The sequence below is a fragment of the Mustela nivalis genome (assembly GCF_964662115.1).
Source record: "Mustela nivalis genome assembly, chromosome: 5".
Taxonomy (NCBI): domain Eukaryota; kingdom Metazoa; phylum Chordata; class Mammalia; order Carnivora; family Mustelidae; genus Mustela; species Mustela nivalis.
In genome coordinates, this window is record NC_139024.1 from 62,398,120 (window position 1) to 62,418,984 (window position 20,865).

Consider the following 20,865-nt stretch of genomic DNA (forward strand, 5'->3'; position numbering starts at 1 on the left):
GTCTTAGCCATTTCAACAAAGCAGAAAAAAAAGTAAAAAATATACATATTGGAAAGGAAGCAGTAAAACTATCTCAATTCATGTATGTGGAATCTACAAAACAAGGATTAAGAACAACTCCGGAATCTACAAAACAACCATTTAAATTGTTGAACTTATTAGTATAAACTTGTGAAAGTTTTCCTTTATCTTTATCATCTTTATGATATCTAGAGCAATATTTTCTTTTTCATTCCTGATATTGGCAATTTGTGTTTTCTCTTTTAGCTTGGTTATTCTTGCTAAGAGTTTATCAATTCTACTACTATTTAAAAGAAAAAAAACCCAGCTTTTGTTTCATAGATGTTCTCTATTCATTTTCTATTTTATTGGTTTCTATTCTTCATTATTTTTTTCCTTCTACTTAGTTTGGATGTGATTTGCTATTTTTTCTAGTTTTTTTTTTAATCTAGTTATTTAAGGTGGAAATTTAGAAAGCCCCTTTTTCCTTTTCTAATATAAGAAATTAAATAATATATTTTCCTCTAAGCTGTGCTTTAGCTACATCCTACCCATTTAGATGTGTTGTATTTTCATTTTCAATCAATTTGAAATATTCAAATTTCCCTCATGATTTCTTCTTCAGCCACAGGTTACTTATAAATGTGTTAATTTCCAAATATTTGGGATTTTCGTGATATTTTATATTTTTTAACCTCAAATTTTATCGAATTATTGTTTAAAAATATACTTAATTAGATTTTAATAGTTTTGAAATGTACTGAGTCTTATTTTTTGAACTAGGAAATTCTGTATCTTAGTGAAAGTTATTTTGATCATAAAAAACATGTTTGGAAGTTGTTGGGTTTAGTTTTCTATGAATATTAGGTCAAGGTGGTTGAAAGATTGCTCAGTTCTATATTCTCCCAGATTATTTTTTGTTTAATTGTTCTATTATAATTCAGTCAGTTTTGTTTCATGTAATTTGAAACTCTATTATTTGGTCCATACATATTTATAATTGTTATGACTTCTTGGTGAATTGATCCTTTTCTTTTTATAAAATGTCCTTCTCTATCTTTCTGTGAATATTCCTTGTCTTGAAATCCATTTTGTCTGATATTAATATCGCCATCCTACTTTTATATGCTCAGTATTTGTTAGTATATCTTCTCCTATCCTTTTACTTTCAACCAGTGGACGTCTCTGTATTTAAAGTGTATCCTTTGTGGTAAGTATACAGTTGGATCTTGCTTTTTGTTTTTTTGTTTTATTTATTTATTTATTTTTTTAAAGCTCATTTGGCCACCACTGTCTTTTGTTTGAGGGTTAAGTCCACTTATATTGAATATAATTATTGATACGGTTAAGTCCAGGTCTTGATTTTGTTCTTTGTTTTTGTTTTCCCATTTGTTTTATGAAAATTTATTCCTCCTTTCCTGCCTTGGTTTGAGATAATGAATTTTTGTACTCCATTTCAATTAGTTTGTTGGCTTTTAAGCATTCATCTTGTATTATGCAAGTAAGTTGTTGCTAGGAAGTGCAGTATGCATCCTTAGCATTTCATAGTCTCTTTCAAATGAATATTCAGATAAACTTAAAGAACAGTGCAATGGTATAGTTCTTGCTATCCGTTATGCTTTTGTCAGAATACTGCACCTACTTATGTTATAAGCCCTATAATACACTGGTTTTGCTTTACACAGTCATATATCTTTAAAATAACTTGAAAATTTTATGTTTTTCCACACATTACCATTTCCTTGGAAATCAAGTTTCCATCTGGTATCAATTTCCTTAGCCTGAAGAATTTCTTTTGGCATTTCTTCAACGCACATCTTCAGGCAACAAATTTTATCAGTTTGCTTTTATCTGAAAATATCTTTATTTCACTTTAATATTTGTAGTACAATTATGAGATGCATTAATCAATTTTAATAACTGTCATCTTGCAGCCAGTCTGGTTTCTGCTGTATCATCTTCTCCTCTTCTTCTCCCTCCTCCTCCTTCACTCCCATTTTATTTTAAAGCAAATCTAAGACATGGTATCACTGTATTCATTCCACCCACTTAGATGGGGTGTATTTTCATTATCATTCAATGTGAAGTATTCTAATTTCCCTTGTGATTTCTTCTTTGATATTTCAGTGTGCCTCAGTAAACAGCAAGAGCGTTTTTTTTAAAAAACATATGCTATAATCATCAACATGCTTAAACAAATTCAACAATAATGTCCTAATGTGATACTACTTTAACTTTTTTTAAGGATTGATTGATTGATTGATTGATTTCAAGAAAGGGAGGGAGAGAGCATGTTCACATGGGGAGAGGGGAAGAGGGAGAGCGGAAGCATACTTCCTGCTGAGCACAGAGCCTGACCTGGAGCCCCATCTCACCTACCTAAGATCATGACCTGAGCTGATACTACGGGTTGGTTGCTCAGCTGCTCAACTGACTGAGCCACTGCAGCCTTGCTATGGTATCTATTTTAAAAACTTCTTAAAAATATGGCATCCATTGAGAAAATGTCTTTTTTTTTTTAAGATTTTATTTATTTATTTGACAGACAGAGATCACAAGTAAGCAGAGAGGCAGGCAGAGAGAGAGAGAGAAGCAGGCTTCCCACCGAGCACAGAGCCCAATGCAGGGCTCCAGCCCAGGAGGACCTGAGCTGAAGGCAGAGGCTTTAACCCACTGAAGGCAGAGGCTTTAACCCACCCACTCAGGTGCCCCGAGAAGGCTTCTTTTTTAAAAAGATTTTATTTTATTTAAGTTAAATCTATTTTATTTTTATTAATATTACTATATACTATATAATATTAATATTTTATTATTTAATTTAATTTAATTTTAAAGATTTTATTTATTTATTTGAGAGAGAGCATGAGCTGGGAGGAAGGGTTGCGGGAGAAGCAGGTTCCACACTAAGCGAGGAGCCTGAGGCAAGACTCAATCCCAGCACCTTGGGATCACGACCTGAGCCGAAGACAGACACTTAACTGACTGAGCCACCGAGGCACCCCCATTAAGAAAACTTCTTACATTCCTCCACGCATGCCACCTAACCACAAATGGATCTTGAATGCACAGAAAATCCAAGGCTCCAGCAAAATGATCATATTCAAGGCTATATAGGCCTTAGACCAAAGAGACATTTTATGGCCCACAAAGGAGGCACTGCTGACCCTGTAGTCACCAACTACAAAAAAAGAGATAATACCTGATTGCCCTCTTTAGATACTGGCAATATACGTTGGTTATAGTCCCAAACCACCAAATAAGTCATCATATTTGAGTAAGAATCACTGGAACAAAAAAGTTTGGAAGTAATCCCGTGTTGGTAAATCAGACTCTTCCCTGGAACCACTAATCTCCTCCAAACTCAGTAACATTGTAGATGATTGTGGTCAATCTCACAGCTGATTGGAAACGTTGGCAATAAGGGTTTAGCAGAACTCCTTTATCTCAAGCCATTGGTACTCCAAAATTATTTCTCATGGCTCATTGGCCACTGCTGCCCTGGTACCAGGTTGTAATGGACACAGATAAACTCATTGAAAGAAAAGTCCTATCTCTGAATAGCTTTCATTCTGCAGTGTGTCTTCTCTGACTTTCTCTGACCTCTAAATGCATAAACTAAATTCCCACAGGGTGGGTCAAGCCCAGAAAGTTCCAAAGTGAAGTGAAAATGATACCTCCAATTAGGAACAAAAATGAGCTTAGTTACCTTCATAAACAAGCTGCTGAACACCCAGGAGACCCAGAGACAGTCCTCACCATTAATTTACCCAAACCGCTGGCCTAACTGGGGCCTCATCCATAAATCTTGGGAGAAGGAAAAATTCGAGCTTGCAACAGAACACCAATTAATAATACATGTAGAAGCAATTAAGAAGTTAGAAAATGAGCACTTGGCAGCTATCACAGTAAATAATTATGTCAGAAGAGAGTCATCAATGGAGACTAAAATTGGTGGGTGAAAATACGATGAGGAACAGGGTATTTGCATAGATTCTAATACTTTTAAATTAATTTAAAATTAATCACTCAAGGACTTTTTAGTTACTTATTAATTATTAACACAGTACTTAATAATGAATCATCTTAACCAAGTGATAAGTCAACATCACAAGCCATGGGACAAATCGACATCATATGCCCCTGGTGTGATCTGCTGAGTGTCCCTTCTGTGTAATTCCTGCCAAGAAGGCAAAACCTGAATGTAATCTTAAGGAAGTATCAGCCAGAATGAAGTTGAATGAAGTTCATTCAACCAAGTAGGTCTGTACTCTTCAAAAGTGTTAAGTAATAAAAGACAAGGAAAAACTAAGGAACTGCTCCACATTGAGGTAGATATAGAGACATGAAAAGTAAATACAATAGATGACCCCAGATTGGATTCTGGACTGAGAAAGGAAGGATGATTATAAAGGACATGGTTGGACCAGTCAGGAATACTTGGGTGAAGTCTGTGGATTGGACCCTAGTATTGTACCAATGCTGATTTATTGATATTGGAGGATATACTTTGATTTTTCAGCAGAATGTCTTCATTTTTCCTGGAAATGCATACTGACATGCTTAAGGTTAATGGGGCATCATCAGCATATTCTCATGTGACTCAGAATAATAAGGCAAAATGGTAAAGTGTGAACAGTTGAGGAATCCAAGTGAAAAGTATAAGGAATTATTTGTACTATTTTTGCAATTTTTCTACAAGTTAAAATTTATTGCAAAATAAACTTTTCTTCTTTTTTGGCTTTGTTTTTTGTTTTTAAAGAAAAGGCTACCTGCTTCCTTTGCAAGGCTTAATGATTGCCTATTATTTTGTGTTTTTCTACTCCCCTGACTTTATTTTAGGTCACTGCTCTTTCTTGATCCCTCTCCATGCACCTTTATCACAACCTGAGATAGAATAGAGTGGTTTAAAATGAACTTGTTTGACCTCACTCACGTGTGTCATTAAAGAAAGAATACAGGGATACCTGGTGGCACAGTTGTTTAAGTGTCTGACTCTTGGTTTCTGCTTGGGTCGTGGTCTCAGGGTAGTGGGGTCGAGCCCTACATCGGGCTCCACACTCAGCATGGAGTCTGCTTGAGTTTCTCTCTCCCCTTCCCTTTTCCTCTGTCCTTCCCCCACTTCCACTCTCTAAAATAAAAAATTTAAAAAATTTTTAAAAAGAAAGAAAGAAAAACAGGAAGGGGAGAAGGAAAGAAAGACGAGAGGGAAACAAGCCATAAGTGACAGAGAGCAAACTGAGGGTTGATGGAAGGAGGTTTGGGGAATGGGCTAGATGGGAGACGGGTATTGAAGAGGGCACTTGTGATGAGCACTGGGTGTTGTATATAAGAGATGAATCACTGACTTCTACTCTAGGAACCAATATTGCACTGTATGTTAATAACATTTAAATAAAAATAAAAAAATAAAATGAATCTATTGGAAAAAAATTAAAAAATGAAATTAACCTGTTGGCATGCAGTCAGGGGGAAAGTGTGTGTGTGTGTGTGTGTGTGTGTGTGTGTGTGTGTGTGTGTATTAGCAGGAGGGCAAAGAATGGAGTTACGGAGTTGGGTTTGTACTGGCAGCATATAGTAGCCACAGACAAAAGTATCACAAGGGGATCCTCTCATTGTTAATAGATTAACAATCAAACTGAATGAGGCATTGACAACACCAAGAACAGTGAATCCCAGTGGGTCCCTGACCTAACTCCCCAGTGTCCCAGACAGGCTTCACAATCCTTTCACTGGCCCTTGGAGGACAATATGCTCTCATTTAGAATTATAAAACAGATCCATCAAATAAAGTGCAAAACAAAAATGTTTTCTGCCTCTTTTTCAAAGGTGGGCCTCAGTACCTTGGTTTTCCATCCCCAACCCACAGCATCTACTATTCCCTCCCAGCCAAGCAAAGGAGAAGAACTAAAACTGAATTACTTTTTATTTATTTAATTTTTAAAAGATTCTATTTTTAAGCAATCTGTACACCCGGCATGGGGCTTGAACTCAACAACCTTAAGATCAAGAGTAGCAGACTCTACCAACTGAGCCAGCCAGCCCCTCCAAGAATACTTTTTAAAGTGGACTTCAATTATGCATGTTTTATATTTGTTACCAGCCTGCACTGCTGCAAGGACACATGCAAGTATAATGACTCTTAAGCAAGAAAGAAGGAAAATGCTTCAGTCACATTAAAAAAAAAAAAAAAAAAATCAGTCCCCAAGCAACAGAACTAGGCTAGTTTGCAGTAACGACATTGTGGATCACTGCATTTTAGTTAATGTTACAAAGTAAGAAATCTGTGAAGAGAAATAAAAACATGTAAGGAGACAATGAACAAAATGTGCTTTGCTCCTTTATTGTGACAAGGATAGCTTCATTTAAATAATTCATGACACTGCTTTGCAGTGTGCTACTGAATGTACAATGTGTACTTTGCGAAAATAACAAGGCTTAGTAATACAGAACTTGAATCTAATTCTCGGCTCTTAAATTTATGATAAGAACTAGAGAGAAGCTGCCCATATTGTGAGGGAAATGACCAGGAGCAGAGCTTGCAGAGGTGGCCTGGAGAGGGTCAGCCGAGTCGGCAGAGGTCCCTGCCTTTTTGTCGCCTATGCGGCCCTCGTGGTCTTGTCTGGTGGCTTTACGCACACCATCTGGCATGGCCGGGGCCTGAAGTGGGCGGGTTTCCACACGGATGCCAGCGTTGCACAGACTAATGACTAGGTTTGGGGCATAAAGCGAGTGGAGAACCAGGTGCTGAAGTCTTCAGTGAAAGAGAGAGCGAAGCTGGGTGTGGGGAAAGCAACAAGGAAGGGCCACTGAAGAGGGTCTTTAAAAAGATTTTAAAATAATGTATATGCTCTGATTCATAATTACATAGATGCACATAAGCATAAAAAAAGCAGAAGGTTCTATCTGGGGGGTGTGATTATGGGTGATTGGTATTTTCCTCTTTTTGCCTATTCATATTTTCCAGTGCCTCCACAAAAGCCTGGTGTTATTACTGAACAGATAGAGAAGGCCCTAGGCTCCCACACGTGTCGTCCCGGCCAGGAGGCTCACCCATTCTCCAAGTCTCTGCTTGTCGGACCTCCTTGGCTTCCTTCATACTCCAGCCAAAATGTCAGATCCTCAGGGAAGGCGGCAACCCATCCCCTGGGCTGGGGGAGGTTGCCTTACTTTTTCTCTGTCACTTAGCACAATCGTAGCTCTTTATCTGACATCTGTTCGGCTGGCTAAGCCTACTTGGACTGTGGGAAATAAAGGATAATGCATGTGCACAGACCTGTCATTATTATAGAAGTGCTGTATGACTTCTCAAATATGATCTATACGGTATAACTTATGGCCAGTGAAGCCAGATGGCACCGGGGAAGGAACAAGATGTTGTGTGTGGAACCAGTGTGGTAGATCTGTTATGTGGCTAGTGGAAAGCTGTTTTTGCAACAATATGGGTGACCATTTAAGGTAACAATAGTGAAATTTTAGGGGTACTAACAGAATCCCCCCCTCCCCAAGAGGCTGACCATTCCTGCTGCCCAAACACTTGCCTGTAGGAGGCGGCCACCACCACTCCCTCAGCTCTGCCTCCTTGCTGCCTTCTTTCAGCAAAGGTTTCCTTTGCTGAAACCTGTTCTTTACACTCCATGTGCACTGTACTATAATCTAAGCATGAGTTTTGAGTTTCCATTCTTGCTGACCCTCACACTCAATCCATTTGGGGGCTCACTCACTATTTATAGTCTTTCTCTTCCACTGGGCTACATGCTGCATGAAAGAAGGCGTGGGGTTGTTCTGTTTACTGCTCTGTCCCCAGCACCTGGTATGGTGCTTCTAACTTGGCAGGGGCGAAAGAGATACGTGTAAGTCAGAATGCAGAATGGAAAAAGTAAATAAATAAAAAATAGAATTTCACTGCTTATATGAAATTTCTGTTCATTTTAACCATTACCATCGTTGTAGTGGCCCAAAGCAGTACACGTTTATTTTTCCAGAGTTCTGGAGATCTTAAGTCTGAAATCAGTTATGATGGGCTAGGTGTAGGCAGGGCTGGCTCCCTCTGGAGGCTGGGAGAGTAGAATCAGCCTGCTCCTCCCCTTCAGGCTCTAGAAACTGCCTGCCTTCCTTGGCTTATGGCCCCTTCTTCCATCTTCAAAGCCAGCAGAACATTGTCCCGTGTCCCCTTCTCTCCCACTGCTCCTGACATCACGTTGTCTTCTGTTGTGCCTCTTACATCCCTTAGAAGGACCGTTGTGATTTATGCTGAGTCCCAGTGAGGCAGGGTAATGTCCCCATCTCAAAATCTGTGATCACGTCTGCAAAAGGCCTTGGCCCTGTAAGGGAATATCTGCAGTTCCCAGGAATGAGGGCATGGACATGTGTGGAGGCTAGTATCAAGTCTATCTCACTGTTCCAACTTCTGAGACACAGAAAACACTCCCAGATATTTAAGGTGGTGCCACGTTGTGGCACCAGTGTCAGACAGCCAGTGAGAGGCATGGCTGCTCCCTTGTCCTATTTTAGGATAAGATTTGTTCCACTGAAATACAAACGTCAAAGGGCAGGAATCTTCTACACTCAGGTGTTGAATCCCACGCACACAGAATTGGGCTTGGCACAAGGTAGGCACTCAGCAAACATTTGCTGAACGCTGGATGAACAGACAGCACTCTTCTGAGTTGACCCATTACTTACTTCCCCTTCTTTAGGTAAAATAACCTCACTTCTTACGTGGTGGTCCACATGGTCCTATAGAGGCTGACTCTATCCTGGGCTCCAAAAACAGCATATGATCAAGGCTAATTCAATTAATCTGGGTCAAGCTCCTGGCCATGACAACTGACAGAAGTGGGCAGGGACGGAGACTAGTCCAACCACAGTGAAGCTCCAACAGAGAAATTATTTTTATTTCTGTACACAACTGAGGAAACATAATGATGAAGCCATGACTGCCAAAGGCAGAGCAGAAGAACAGAAAGAATGAAGTCGCTGGGTTTATTACTGAGCCTCTGAATTGAGCTTCAGCCGCAGCCAAACCTACTCTGGATTTTTCAGTTATACAAGAGGGAACCTTCCCTTTATTATGTATGTTAAGCTTAGGGTTACTTACAATGATGCATTTGAAGACCACTATGCATCAGCGCCAGAGAAAGATGGAAAAGGCATCTACAGACACTTAACAGGTAATTCTGTTTCATTGAGAAGAGAAGGCACAGGGCGCTCATGCCGTCTGTGCTCCTGCCTCTGAGAGCAGGACTGAGAGGTGGAAGAAGCCTTGGGGCCTTCAGGTCACCCAGGCCTTGTGTCTTACACTTGGCCGTGTTCCACATCACTCGGGGAATGGAGGAAAAACTACTTTTCCAGCTCCATCCTCACGGGCTGAGTTAAAATCTCCATAGGTGGGGCTCAGAGTCCATGGTTTCACAAACTGCGAAAGATCCTAATGGGCCAGCCCTTCTCAACAGCAGTGGATTTGACCTCACAGGGCAGCAGGTCTTGATGCTTAGGCCAGGTCAAGTGCAAAGCACTGAATGTGTGTGTGGTGGTCTTAGGAGTAGGTGTAACTCCTTCTTGAGGCCCTGAGCTAATTGAATACTGAGCCACTGGATGACAGTCTGACAGGCTCTCTCCTGCGCGTGAAGAGCATCGGTTGACTGCTAAATGCATGTTGTTTTTCTAAATGTAGCTGATTCACAGCTAAATTCTGGAGAGTTGATATGGTCGGAGAAGGTATCACTAGACCCATTTTAAACCTATTTATCTTCCTTTCACATAAGCAATAGGGAAAATTCAGGGCAGCTCCAGAGTTAGTGAATTCAAGCCCTCAGGGAGGTAATCAGGGGCCCAGGATCTTCCATATTTTCACTTTGCCTCCTTGGTAGTTGGCTCTTGCCCTTAGCTTTGTCCCCTGAGGTAATTTCCAAATGACCACTGTGAGGACTGAACCTCCCAGAACAGAAATCATTAGATGAAAAGGGCACGTCCCTTCCTCGAGCCCCAATTTAAGTCCCTCTGAGTGTGAAGAAGACTCTCCCAGAAGCTCTCTAGTGGCCACTCTCTATGTCTCCTTGGGCAGACTTAGTATCCACACACCCTTTCGTAATCCAGACACCACCAAGGGGGTGGAATCCTCGTTAATTCTGTCCAAGCCTGGTCACCTTTGGCGGGGCAGTGACAAGCCACCTCTGAGACGCATACAGCCTGGGGGGAAACGCTCCCATCAGGACTATGGGGAAGAAGCAGGAAATGGTGTGGGCAGGAGGGTGATCAACAGTGCACCGGCTAAGCAGACACTGAGGAGAAAAGGAGAGATCTCTGCAGCTGCCGAAGCGTCCGATCCACCCAGCCTTCACAGACACCTGTCCCTTACTGCAGAGCTCGCGTTTAGCTCCATCCTTGCTCTTCTTTAACCTCAATGTATGACTTGTATGGATTTCTTTCTTTCTTTCTTTCTTTTTTATGATTTTATTTATTTGACACAGAGAGAGATCACAGGTAAGCAGAGAAGAAGGCAGAGAGGGAGGAAGCAGGCTCCCTGCTGAGCATCAAGCCCAATGTGGGGCTCCATTCCAGGACCCTGATATCATGACCTGAGCTGAAGGCAGAGGCTTAACTTACTGAGCCACCCAGGCATCCCTTGCACGGATTTCTTTTTTTTTTTTTTTTTAAGATTTTATTTATTTATTTGACAGAGAGAAATCACAAGTAGATGGAGAGGCAGGCAGAGAGAGAGAGAGAGAGAGGGAAGCAGGCTCCCTGCTGAGCAGAGAGCCCGATGCGGGACTCGATCCCAGGACCCTGAGATCATGACCTGAGCCGAAGGCAGTGGCTTAACCCACTGAGCCACCCAGGCGCCCCCCTTGCACGGATTTCTTAAACAGGTCAATGTGCTTCTAGTGTCTGGTACTGTCACTCTTTCTCTTATTTTCTTTATATGTGTGCTTTCCTTAGGGACCGCGATCCATTCTCTTTCCTGGATTAGCTTTAGAATTGGTCTCCCAAGGTCCATAAAAAATATCCTATTTGGGGATTTGTAAAGGATTGAATTGAACTTGGAGGTTAATTTAGAAAGAATTGGCATCTTCAAACATGGCGCATCTATCAATGCAGGGTTGTTGTTGTTGTTGTTTAAAGATTTTATTTATTTATTTGACAGACAGAGATCACAAGTAGGCAGAGAAGCAGGTAGAGAGAGAGGAAGGGAAGCAGGCTCCCTGCTGAGCAAAGAGCCCGATGTGGGGCTCTATCCCAGGATCCTGGGATCACGACCTGAGCCGAAGGCAGAGGCTTTAACTCACTGAGCCCCCAAGGCGCCCTTGTTGTTGTTTTTAACGATCCCTTAACAAAGACTTATAATTTCCTCAGTAAAGGTCGTGCATTTCTCTTTTTAGTTTTATGCAACAGACATGGGGAAGCAGAGCTGAGAGAAGGCGGGGTGGGGAAGGGGGCTCAGGCAAGCCCACCAGCCCGGGGAACATTGTTTGAATCCAAGGATCTAACCCGGCCTGAAGTTAGACAAATCTTAAGTCAATACATTCCCATTTCTTCTTAAGCTGGTTTGAATTCCATTTCTATTATTTGCACTTGAAAACATTCTGACCATGACACCAAAAGTAATACCCAGAGAGAGGAGGAAGAAAGATGACCAACACCCACTCGGGGTACACTCAGGGCATTCTACTTCTGCTTCTGCCCGCCACACTCCTGGACATCTCCTGAAGAGATTCTTAAATACAGAACAGAGACAAATGTTTTCTTAAAACTTTCCCCATTTTCCTATGATGTGTCTGTGAATTTGACTCCTCCTATGCAGAGAAGTCTCAGTAACCAAAAAGATTCTTCGTAGATGTGGAAGCTAAATATCGTGTATTTTATAAATGGCTGGTGGTATTAATTCTCAGGGCTGCTCCATTTGGGAAGTTGTGCCGTGAGCAACTTCAAGAGGGACCATTAGCACAGACGACAGTGTGACACGCCATCCTTGGGTATTGTAGCTGTGCATAATTCCTTTCGGAATTCTCTTATAGAAGTCTCAAGTCAATTAATTAACAAAAAGTCTTGAATGAAACAAAATATTAGTGATCTCCCATATTCGGGAACTAGTAATATCTTGAAAAGTTTCTTCCTCCCAGAGAGCTACATATGAAAATTTTTTTCTGATGATTTTTTTGTTATTCTTGATATTAGGAGTATTTTAGACATCGTCCATCCAATATGAATTTACTGGGTGGCTACTACATACTGGCTATGGCTTTCAGAGTTAGGGACACAAAGAATCACCAGAAAAAGTTCTTGCCCTCATGGAGCAGGGGTCTAGTAGAGCAGGCAGACAGTAAATCAACAAGTTCTGTACATAACATAATGTGGGGTGGTATGTAAAGACAAGGTATGTAAAGGGTGTTGAAAAGACAAGTCAGACATTATCAAGTGTGGCTCCACCCCTGTTGAGAATGGTACCGCTTACAAAATGGGAAGTGAGAATCACAAGGGCACAGGCTTGGCCTCGCCTAAGACAGTGACCTTCCCACCGTCCTCTCGCCCTCTGTCCCCATCCCCACCCAGTGCAACAGCTCGGGGCTTTTGGGTTTCTCCTTTTTCCTTCAGACTCAAGGATTTTCCTTCTTTGCTTCAACCACCTCTCAATAAACCGTCCCCATGACAAATGATGGTTGTCCGTGAGCATCCGATCTGTGTGGAAGGAAAGGAGCATGTCCAAAAGACAGCGCTGAGGAGAGGGAAGAGTCAGGATGACCCAGATTTCCAGACTCGTCTTGGATGTTTAGGAACCCGGTGTACGTTTGAATACGCCTCTCTGCCAGCCGCTGCCTCCACCTCCACCCAGAAATATTCCCCTTACAAATGGGGAATGCTCAGGAACTCAGCGACATGAAGCTGCTCCATATTCAAAATGAACCCCAATGTGCATTGTCTCTGAGACATTTATTCACCAGATTTCCTCACTGTTCACAGATGAGATAGACCTCGTCCCCTGAGCTTTCCCCGGGACTGCTTGGGAAGAGTGGCCAGGAGCAGTGAATTGGAATTGGGGGGGGGGGGTGTCTTTCTTAGATGTACATCAGTTGGATGATTTTTCTGCCTCACCCCTTTTCCAGTCAGCTCTGATGGAGACAAATGACCAGAGCTGATCCTTCACGGCTTGTGATCTCGCTCCCCCCTACGCCACCACCTGCACAGACAATCCATCTGTGTCTTGGGACTGCAGTTGCATGAATGTTGCCCCAGGGACCCACCAGGGAAAGCTACAGGTTTGAACAGCTCCAGCCCTGGAATGAAAGGCCTTTGTATGGGGCGTTGCCTGCTGGGGAGCCCTGGCAATTTGAAACCGGTCCCACCAGTGTGGCCAGGAGATGCAAACTTCCCATGGGTTTCTCGGAGTGACACACAAACAGCCCAGTTTCCTTTAGGGAGTCAGGAAAATTCAGCCTGGCCAAGTGACAGGGAGATGACACCAGTGGAATCATTTAGACATGTGGCCATTTAAGCATAATGTGCTGGGGGAAAAGCCATGATAGATGTTTGTAAAAATTGCTGGGAGTGAAAGACGTTCAGGGAAGGCTTCCCAGGGAAGGGACCATCAAAGTCAAGGTGAGGAAGAGCTTGCCCGAGCTACGATATAAGAAGATGAAGCCTTGAAAAATGTCTTAAATATCATAAAACTCCATTTAAGAAATCTTAAAGCTTTGTACTCATTTTTATCATTCAATAAACTTTACTAGTGTTCAATAAACCTCGCTTTGCTGCCCACCAAAATAACAATAATAATAATAAATTGAAAAAATAAATCTTAACAATATGGAATATAAGGACAGAAAAGAAAAATCTTAGATATTGGAATACATCTCATGGAGATTAAGAAGAAACTTTCAAAGAAAACTGTGACAACACAGTCCCAACCAATACCACAATATTCTAGTTAAGCTTTGTAGCCTAGTTTAAAAAAAAACTAGGTTTAAAAAAAAGTGCCTGGTTTAAAAAAAAAAAAAAAATTCAGAAATTGCACAAATACAGCCTAGCTTACACAGAAAGATTTCAGACATTCAAGTAATGCTGAATTCTCTCATGTATTCGCTTGCTTTTTAAGTGGTGGGGGAGCAGGGACTATAGGAATAAATAAGTTTCAAAAGAAATGCTTGATAATTAAAAGTTGATTGCACGGTCACTATTTGACCCAGCGACAGATTGAAAAGTTAAATAAAGACATCCATATAGAAAAACCGACACACGAATGTTCAGAGCAGCGTTATTCACAGTAGCCAAAATGTGGAAACAACCCAAATGTCCATTTACTTAGGAATGGATAGATAAAATATGGTATAGCCGTACCATGGCAGATCATTTAACAATAAAATGGAAAGGAGTATTGATATGTGCTGCAAAATGGATGAACCTTGAGAACATTGGTTTTTTTTGGGGGGGGGGGGAAGGAAACCACAGTCCCCAAATGGTGTCACGTAGACCAAGTTGCCAAACTGGGCTTAATACCAGATCTAATTGCAGTTTCAGCCTCCCCCAGAAATGGGGCTTTAACCGGTCAGTCAGGAACATGTTTCTTTCCATATCACCCGGGTCTTCTCCATCCCCCAAGGAAAGATGAGGTAATCTGCATGATAAGACATGCTGCTTCTTCCCTAGCAAACACCCTTGTTTGGAACAATCCTTTTCTTTTGCTAATAACTGTCTTGCCCCCTATCCTCCATCCATAAAAAATCTTCCTTCCATTTTGTTTTGTATAACCTCTCAGAGTGCCGCTCTACTTGCTAGAGGGGGTGTTGCTGGATTCGTGAACCATTCATTTGCTTATTTAATAACATGTTTATTTCATATTTTTGATGAAGCCTTTATATAATTGAGAACATTTTTTGGTAAAGATTTTATTTATTTCTTTGACAGAGATCACAAGTAGGCAGAGAGACAGGCAGAGGGAGAGGGGGAAGCAGGCTCCCCACTGAGCAGAGAGCCCAATGCAGAGCTTGATCCCAGGACTTTGGGATCGTGACCTGAGCTGAAGGCAGAGGCTTTAACCCACTGAGCCATTCAAGTGCCCCTTTGAGAACATTTTTAAAAGGTTTAATTTTTTTTTTTTTTTTTTTTTTGAGAGAGGGAGAGAGAGCACAAGCCAGGGAGGGGCATAGGAAGAGAGAGAAGCAGACTCCTTGTTGAGCAGGGAGCCCAATGTAGGACTTGATCCCAGGACCCTGGGATCATGACCTGAGCCCAACGCAGATGCTTAACTGACTGAGCCACCCAGGAGCCCTCATGAACCATTTAATAAGGCCAATTTGATCTTCACGTGTACTTGGTTGCTTTTTGTTATTTAACAAGATTATAATACATGAAAGTAGCCAGTCTCAAAAGACCACATGCTTTAAGACTGCATTTATTTGAAAAGTCCAGAAAAGGCAAATTTATAGAAACAGAAAGTAGATTAGTGGTTGCCCAGTGCTGGGGATGGAGATGCAGAGTTAACATCTAATGGGTAGCAGGTTTCTTTTTGGGGTGATGAAAATGTTCTAAACTTAGAGTGTGGTTATAGTTGCACAGTTTTGTGAATACACTAAAACCACTAACTGTACATTTTAAATGATGAGTTTTACTGTATGTGAATTATATCTCAATAAAGATGTTTAAAAGGAATTCAATTGCACTAACTTTAAAAATTAAAATGAATTGGGCTTTTAGATTTAATCAAAATCAAGCACAACTCAAACTGGGTTAGACTGTCAGTAAATGGATCCTGTAAATCTTGGCAGGAGAGAAGACATGGCTGATCCAGAGAGATGGGGAGAAAGTAGGAGAAGAAAGACCTAATCTGGACTTGGGGGAATAAACTAATTGATGTTCAACAACAAAATCCACCACTACAAGTTACAGCTGGCTTCAGGATGCCAGCTCTAGAGACCAGAAATTGACATAACTTCTAAAAAAAAAAAATATGGAATTATAGCTTCATGCAACTATGGTAGACAGCTCTCTGCAGAAAGCCAGCTGCTACAGAACAGAGCGAAGTAATTCCACTGAACGGATTAGTTCCGTATCCTTGCGCCATAGAAAGAATTCAGGTACCAGACAAAGGATACAATTTCCAGTGACAAAATCTCAGTCCTGATGTTAATGAGCCTCAAAATACACCACACGATCTCTAATGACCTCCAGTGGTTACAGCTAAAATTGCGTGGTTTATGATACATGAGACTAGAACATGATGTACCTACCACAAGCAATTACAGATTTGGGTTTTGGTCTGTTATTTTATCTTGAAAGCTGTAAAGTTGGAGTAAAAGGAAACCTAGCCAATGACTGCTATGAAAAGTTCTCTTCCCTGATTTTTAAGCATTGACGAAAGAGCCTATTTTTTCTGTGGCCTGTCGTTGCAGCCTCTCTCAACACAGCCGGGAAGGTGTCTGTTTGCTTCCAGTAACCTGGTGACTCCAGCAGGGTCAGTCTCTTAGTGACCCACCACACACTCCCCGATGCAGGTTAAAGCAGACGAGGGAGAAGACAAGCAAACAGGTAGGAGAGATGAAATGGCTGATTGAAAGAGCGGGATAAAGGAAGTGTGAGAAAGAGTGCAAGGCAGGTATTGCAAACTAAAATAAGCCAATTTGGTTTTGCATAACTCTGATGCTTTCTGGAAGCTACCTAAGAAGTTCAATGGTTACAACCTTACCACCAGGTTGTACTAAAAACAGCTAACCCCAAATGATGCCATACCCAGAATTTCCCTAAACAAACCTAGCAAACAAGCCCCAAACACTCCATACAGTCTCCTCCCTGGGCTTGATGAAGTCCCGGCTCTCTGTCCTTTGGGCAAAGGTTTACTCAACTGAGAAAGTACAGTGTTCCAGAAACAGGATTCCATTATTACCCTCCTTGAGAGCCTCAGGCTACCAGAAATCCCTAGACTGACAAGGCCATTTACCTGGGGATAAAGCCCTATAAGCACCTGCTACCAGGCTGGCTGGATTCCTCAACCAGGCCCAGGCATGTTGGAGGGTTCTCCGAACATTTTCCATCCCACATCTGAATACCTTTAATGTCTCCATTTCTAACATTCCTCTGACAAATGAATAAGCCGCTGGCTGCTCTGATGATAACGGATGTCTGATATTGGCTCTGCTCATTAGCCAAGTATCTTGTAATAACTGAGACATTGTGACCTTTCCAATACAATGCTAGCTAAGCACCCTGAGAGTATTAATTCCTGATCAAAACGCTAGCTGCTCTTGCATGTAATTTCAACCAACGCTTTCAGATAGCACCCCACCTCTGCTGGAGTATCTGAACGCAAACGGCAGACACTACGGGAGGCCAGGGCAGGAATAAGAACGAGGACCCACTGGCAATCACGGCCACTGCAATACGAGTCTTGTGCATATTCCTAAATGTTGCGACCATGGTCACTCCTTGGGTATTTTTCAGATCCATCCCTTCATGTTACAATTATTTCTGGACTGCCTGTGTGCCAGATATCTACTTGAAATATATTGTTTGTCCGTCTGATGGTTCTGAGGAGAATCCAATATAGTAAATCACTGGCTGAAGCTTCTGATGTTTACAAAAACCAAATATCCCACTGCGGTTGGAAGGTGTGAAAGCCCCCAAGTTTCCATTTCATCCTCAAGGAGGAAGCAGCACTAGAAGATTCTATCTATAAACTTTAAAATGCCAATTGCTTTATTTGTTATTTTGGGGGGGTGGGGAGGGGAGAAACCCTAGAAGGTTAGATAAACATTTTACCATATTTTATTTCCTTTAAGAACACATGCTAATTGCATCCTTAGGCTACATTTACCTTAACTGTGATTTGGTGCATCGTAAAAAAATCGTGAACAAGAATTCTTGACGTTGCTTGTGAGTCCAGAGGTCAAACCAATGACTTATAAGAGCAACTCTTTCCTGAAAGAGCTGTAAGGGGGAGAAAATATCACTTTCCTGTAAAGTTCAATCTATTCTTAGTTGCTAAACAGTCCTTAGGCCATCTCGCAACCTCACAGCTAATAACTGCACAGCACATTACAGTTCACAAAGCCCTTTTCACTGCGTAGTAGGGGTCTGTCCCTCCAGCTTAAACTGCTTTTATCTGGGGATGGAGACAAGCCCAGGCTTGTTGGGTGGGCTGGAGGGAAAGGCTGGTCAGGGGATGTAATTACAGTGGGTCCTTAGGAGGGCCCCTTTGGAAAACAAAGTGGTAATGAATCCTGGCTCTTGTTTCTACCTAAACGAATGTGGCCTGGGGTAACAGATTCCAAACACTTCATCATGAAAACACATCCAGGCTACACTTGAATTGTGAAAATGGGACCATTTGAAGAAGGTATGAATTTACTAACCCACAGTCCTACATCCTCACAGTTCCTACCAAAACAAAGTTAATAAATATTGCTAAGTTGCCATTGTTAGACATGTCTCTAAGGAAGAGATACACCAAGGACAGCACCCGTGTCCCCCCTCTCCCCTCCAAATCTAGGTTTCAGCCCAGCTTTGCTCAGATGATATACACAAACCAACTGGCTTTCTTCCTGAGTCAGGCTTGGGCCCTAGCCTGGCTAGTCTCCTTCCCTTGGGAACAGGACTGAACCCACATCTGCTGTCAGCCTTCTCCCTTAAGGGCTGCCTACGTCATCCGGTGACTTACTAACAACCTTTCACAGGAGTGGGCATCCCCAGGCCATCAAACTGACTGTTGGCACGAGAAAGAAGAGAGGATTAAAGAAATATGCACAGAATTAATTACACATTAATACTCTCCACACCAAATGCCACCAAAAGCAGCTCCTCTTGTCTCTCCCCCAGCATACTATGTGTTCTGGAGGTACAGAGGAAAAGGGAGGCAGACCTTGAGCTTCCCCATAAAGTAGGAATTGGGGACTGAGGTGAGAAGAGACTGTCTTTGGTGCAGACAAATACAGGTTTACTTTTGTTTGAAGCGACTCCAACACTAAATTCTTTAGAGGTTTGGTGTTGTTGTTTTATATGGCAACATGAGACCCAATTTATTACAGTAAAATTGCCTTACAAATTAAACTTGTTTTGTTCTAGAGTATATAACTTACCTGTCTGTTCAATGACTTGTTGCCGAAAGGTGTCCAGGCACTGAATCTTGTGTGGAAGCACTCCATTTCCAAGGTTTTTCTAGAAGAATCCCCTGCTGACATCTCAGCAAATTATTTTCTTCCAGACCTAAGAAATATAGGTTCATTTCAATAGATGCTTAATGATGATCACCTAGAAACATTCAGTATATTAATGTTGTCCTTGTAGGAATCACGTAATTGTAGCCATTCATTTACATCTCTATATTTACAGAGAAAAAATTATAGCAAATGATGTATATGTGCATCTCCGTGGTGGAAAAATCCATACAAATATGCACAGGGAGTTCATGAACTCCAAGTCATTGCACGGGGACAGAGTACTGTCCCCATGCGTTCACACCCAAATGTGGATCTAAATCAGGGTTGTTTTTCACTTTGCTGGGAAAATGACTCAGAATTGGGAACCATTCTGTGCCAGCCAGGAATACCTTTTCTTCCCTGGAAAACAATAATTTGAAGGGCTTAAAAGGGGCACTCCACCTGCCTATCTTTTTCGGACACAAAGAGGATAGAGAGAACAAACTTAGGCTAGTGTAGTAGTTGTCCATTGCTGCATAACAAGTGACCCCAAAATTTAATAGCACAAAACAACAAATCCTTATTATCTCGGAGTTTTCATGGGTCAGGAATCTACACAGAGCATAGCAGAGTACATAATCTGTCTGCTAGGGCTGCTGTAACAGAATATCACAAACTAAATGCCTTGAACAACAGAATTTTATTTTCTCACGGTTCTGGAAGCTACAAGGCCAAGATCAAGGTGCTGTCAGGGCTGGTGTCGAATGAGACCGCTCTGCCTGGTTTGCATATAGCACCTTCTCTCTGTGTTCTTACAAGGCCTTTCTTCTGTGCACACCAGGTGGGATGGGTGGGGAGTAGAGAGAGAGAGAGCACTTTGGTGTCTCTTCCTCTCCTAATAAAAATATCAGTTCTATCGGATTAAGGTTCCACCCTTATAACCTCATTTAACTTTCATCACTTCTTTATACACTCTGTCTCCAAGTAGAGTTACAGTGGAGGTTAGTGCTTCAACATGAAATTGGGGGGAAGGGGGACGATTGAGGCCATAACAGGTATTTCTGCTTCAGATTTTCTCACAAGGCTGCACTCAAGGCGTTGGCTAGGTCTCCAGGCTCATTTGAAGGGTTTGAAGCTCTTTCAAATGGTTGTTAACAAGATTCACTTGTTCATTGTTTTGACCAAAGAATGTTGATAAAGTGAAGATGTGTTACTTCTGGGTCTAGGCCTTAAGAAGATTTGCAGTTTGTCTTTTTGTAGGCTTGGGATCTAGCAGCCGTGTAAATAAGCATGGGCTAGATTACAGAATAATGAGAGACCCTATGGAGAAACAGAGGTCGAGGCAGCCCAAAGCTGTTTCAGCCACCTCAGCCCAAGCACCAGATGTGTGAATGAAGCCATCTTGGGTCTTCTCTTTCAACCGTGCTTCCAAGTGAATACAACCATATGAATGACCCCAGGCCATAATAGGCAGCAGAAACAATGCCCAGGTGAGGCCAGCAAACCCACAGAATCATGAAAAATAATGATTTCTGCTTCAGGCTACCTGGTATTTGTTATCCAGCACAGACTGACAGAGCCATGTGCTGGTGGACATCCAGAAGAGTCTCAGACAGCTGGTGAGTGTACACACTGGTGTAAGTCTTTGAAAAATGGTTAGGCATTACGGCGTAAAGTTGAACATGTGCATACACTAGACTCAACAGAAAAACATGAACATGTGGACCAAATATATCCACAAGCA

General features: G+C 41.8%; 1 protein-coding gene across 5 annotated transcripts in view; it reads right to left on the minus strand.

Moving 5' to 3' along the window:
- The window catches only part of ECT2L (epithelial cell transforming 2 like), a 73,832-nt gene that overhangs the window by 45,341 nt on the left and 7,626 nt on the right, over window positions 1-20,865 (minus strand). For 4 of the 5 annotated variants that reach the window (XM_082731072.1, XM_082731070.1, XM_082731071.1 and 1 more), the window contains exons 2-3: window positions 19,062-19,188; window positions 17,801-17,913 (exon numbers count right to left, since the gene is read on the minus strand). In XM_082731072.1, coding sequence (XP_082587198.1) covers window positions 17,801-17,821 — 21 coding nt within the window. In that variant the 5' untranslated portion in view covers window positions 17,822-17,913; window positions 19,062-19,188. Of the gene's footprint in view, window positions 1-4,964; window positions 5,099-17,800; window positions 17,914-19,061; window positions 19,189-20,865 lie in introns of those variants that run through there. The other variant, XM_082731069.1, reaches the window with a different exon arrangement.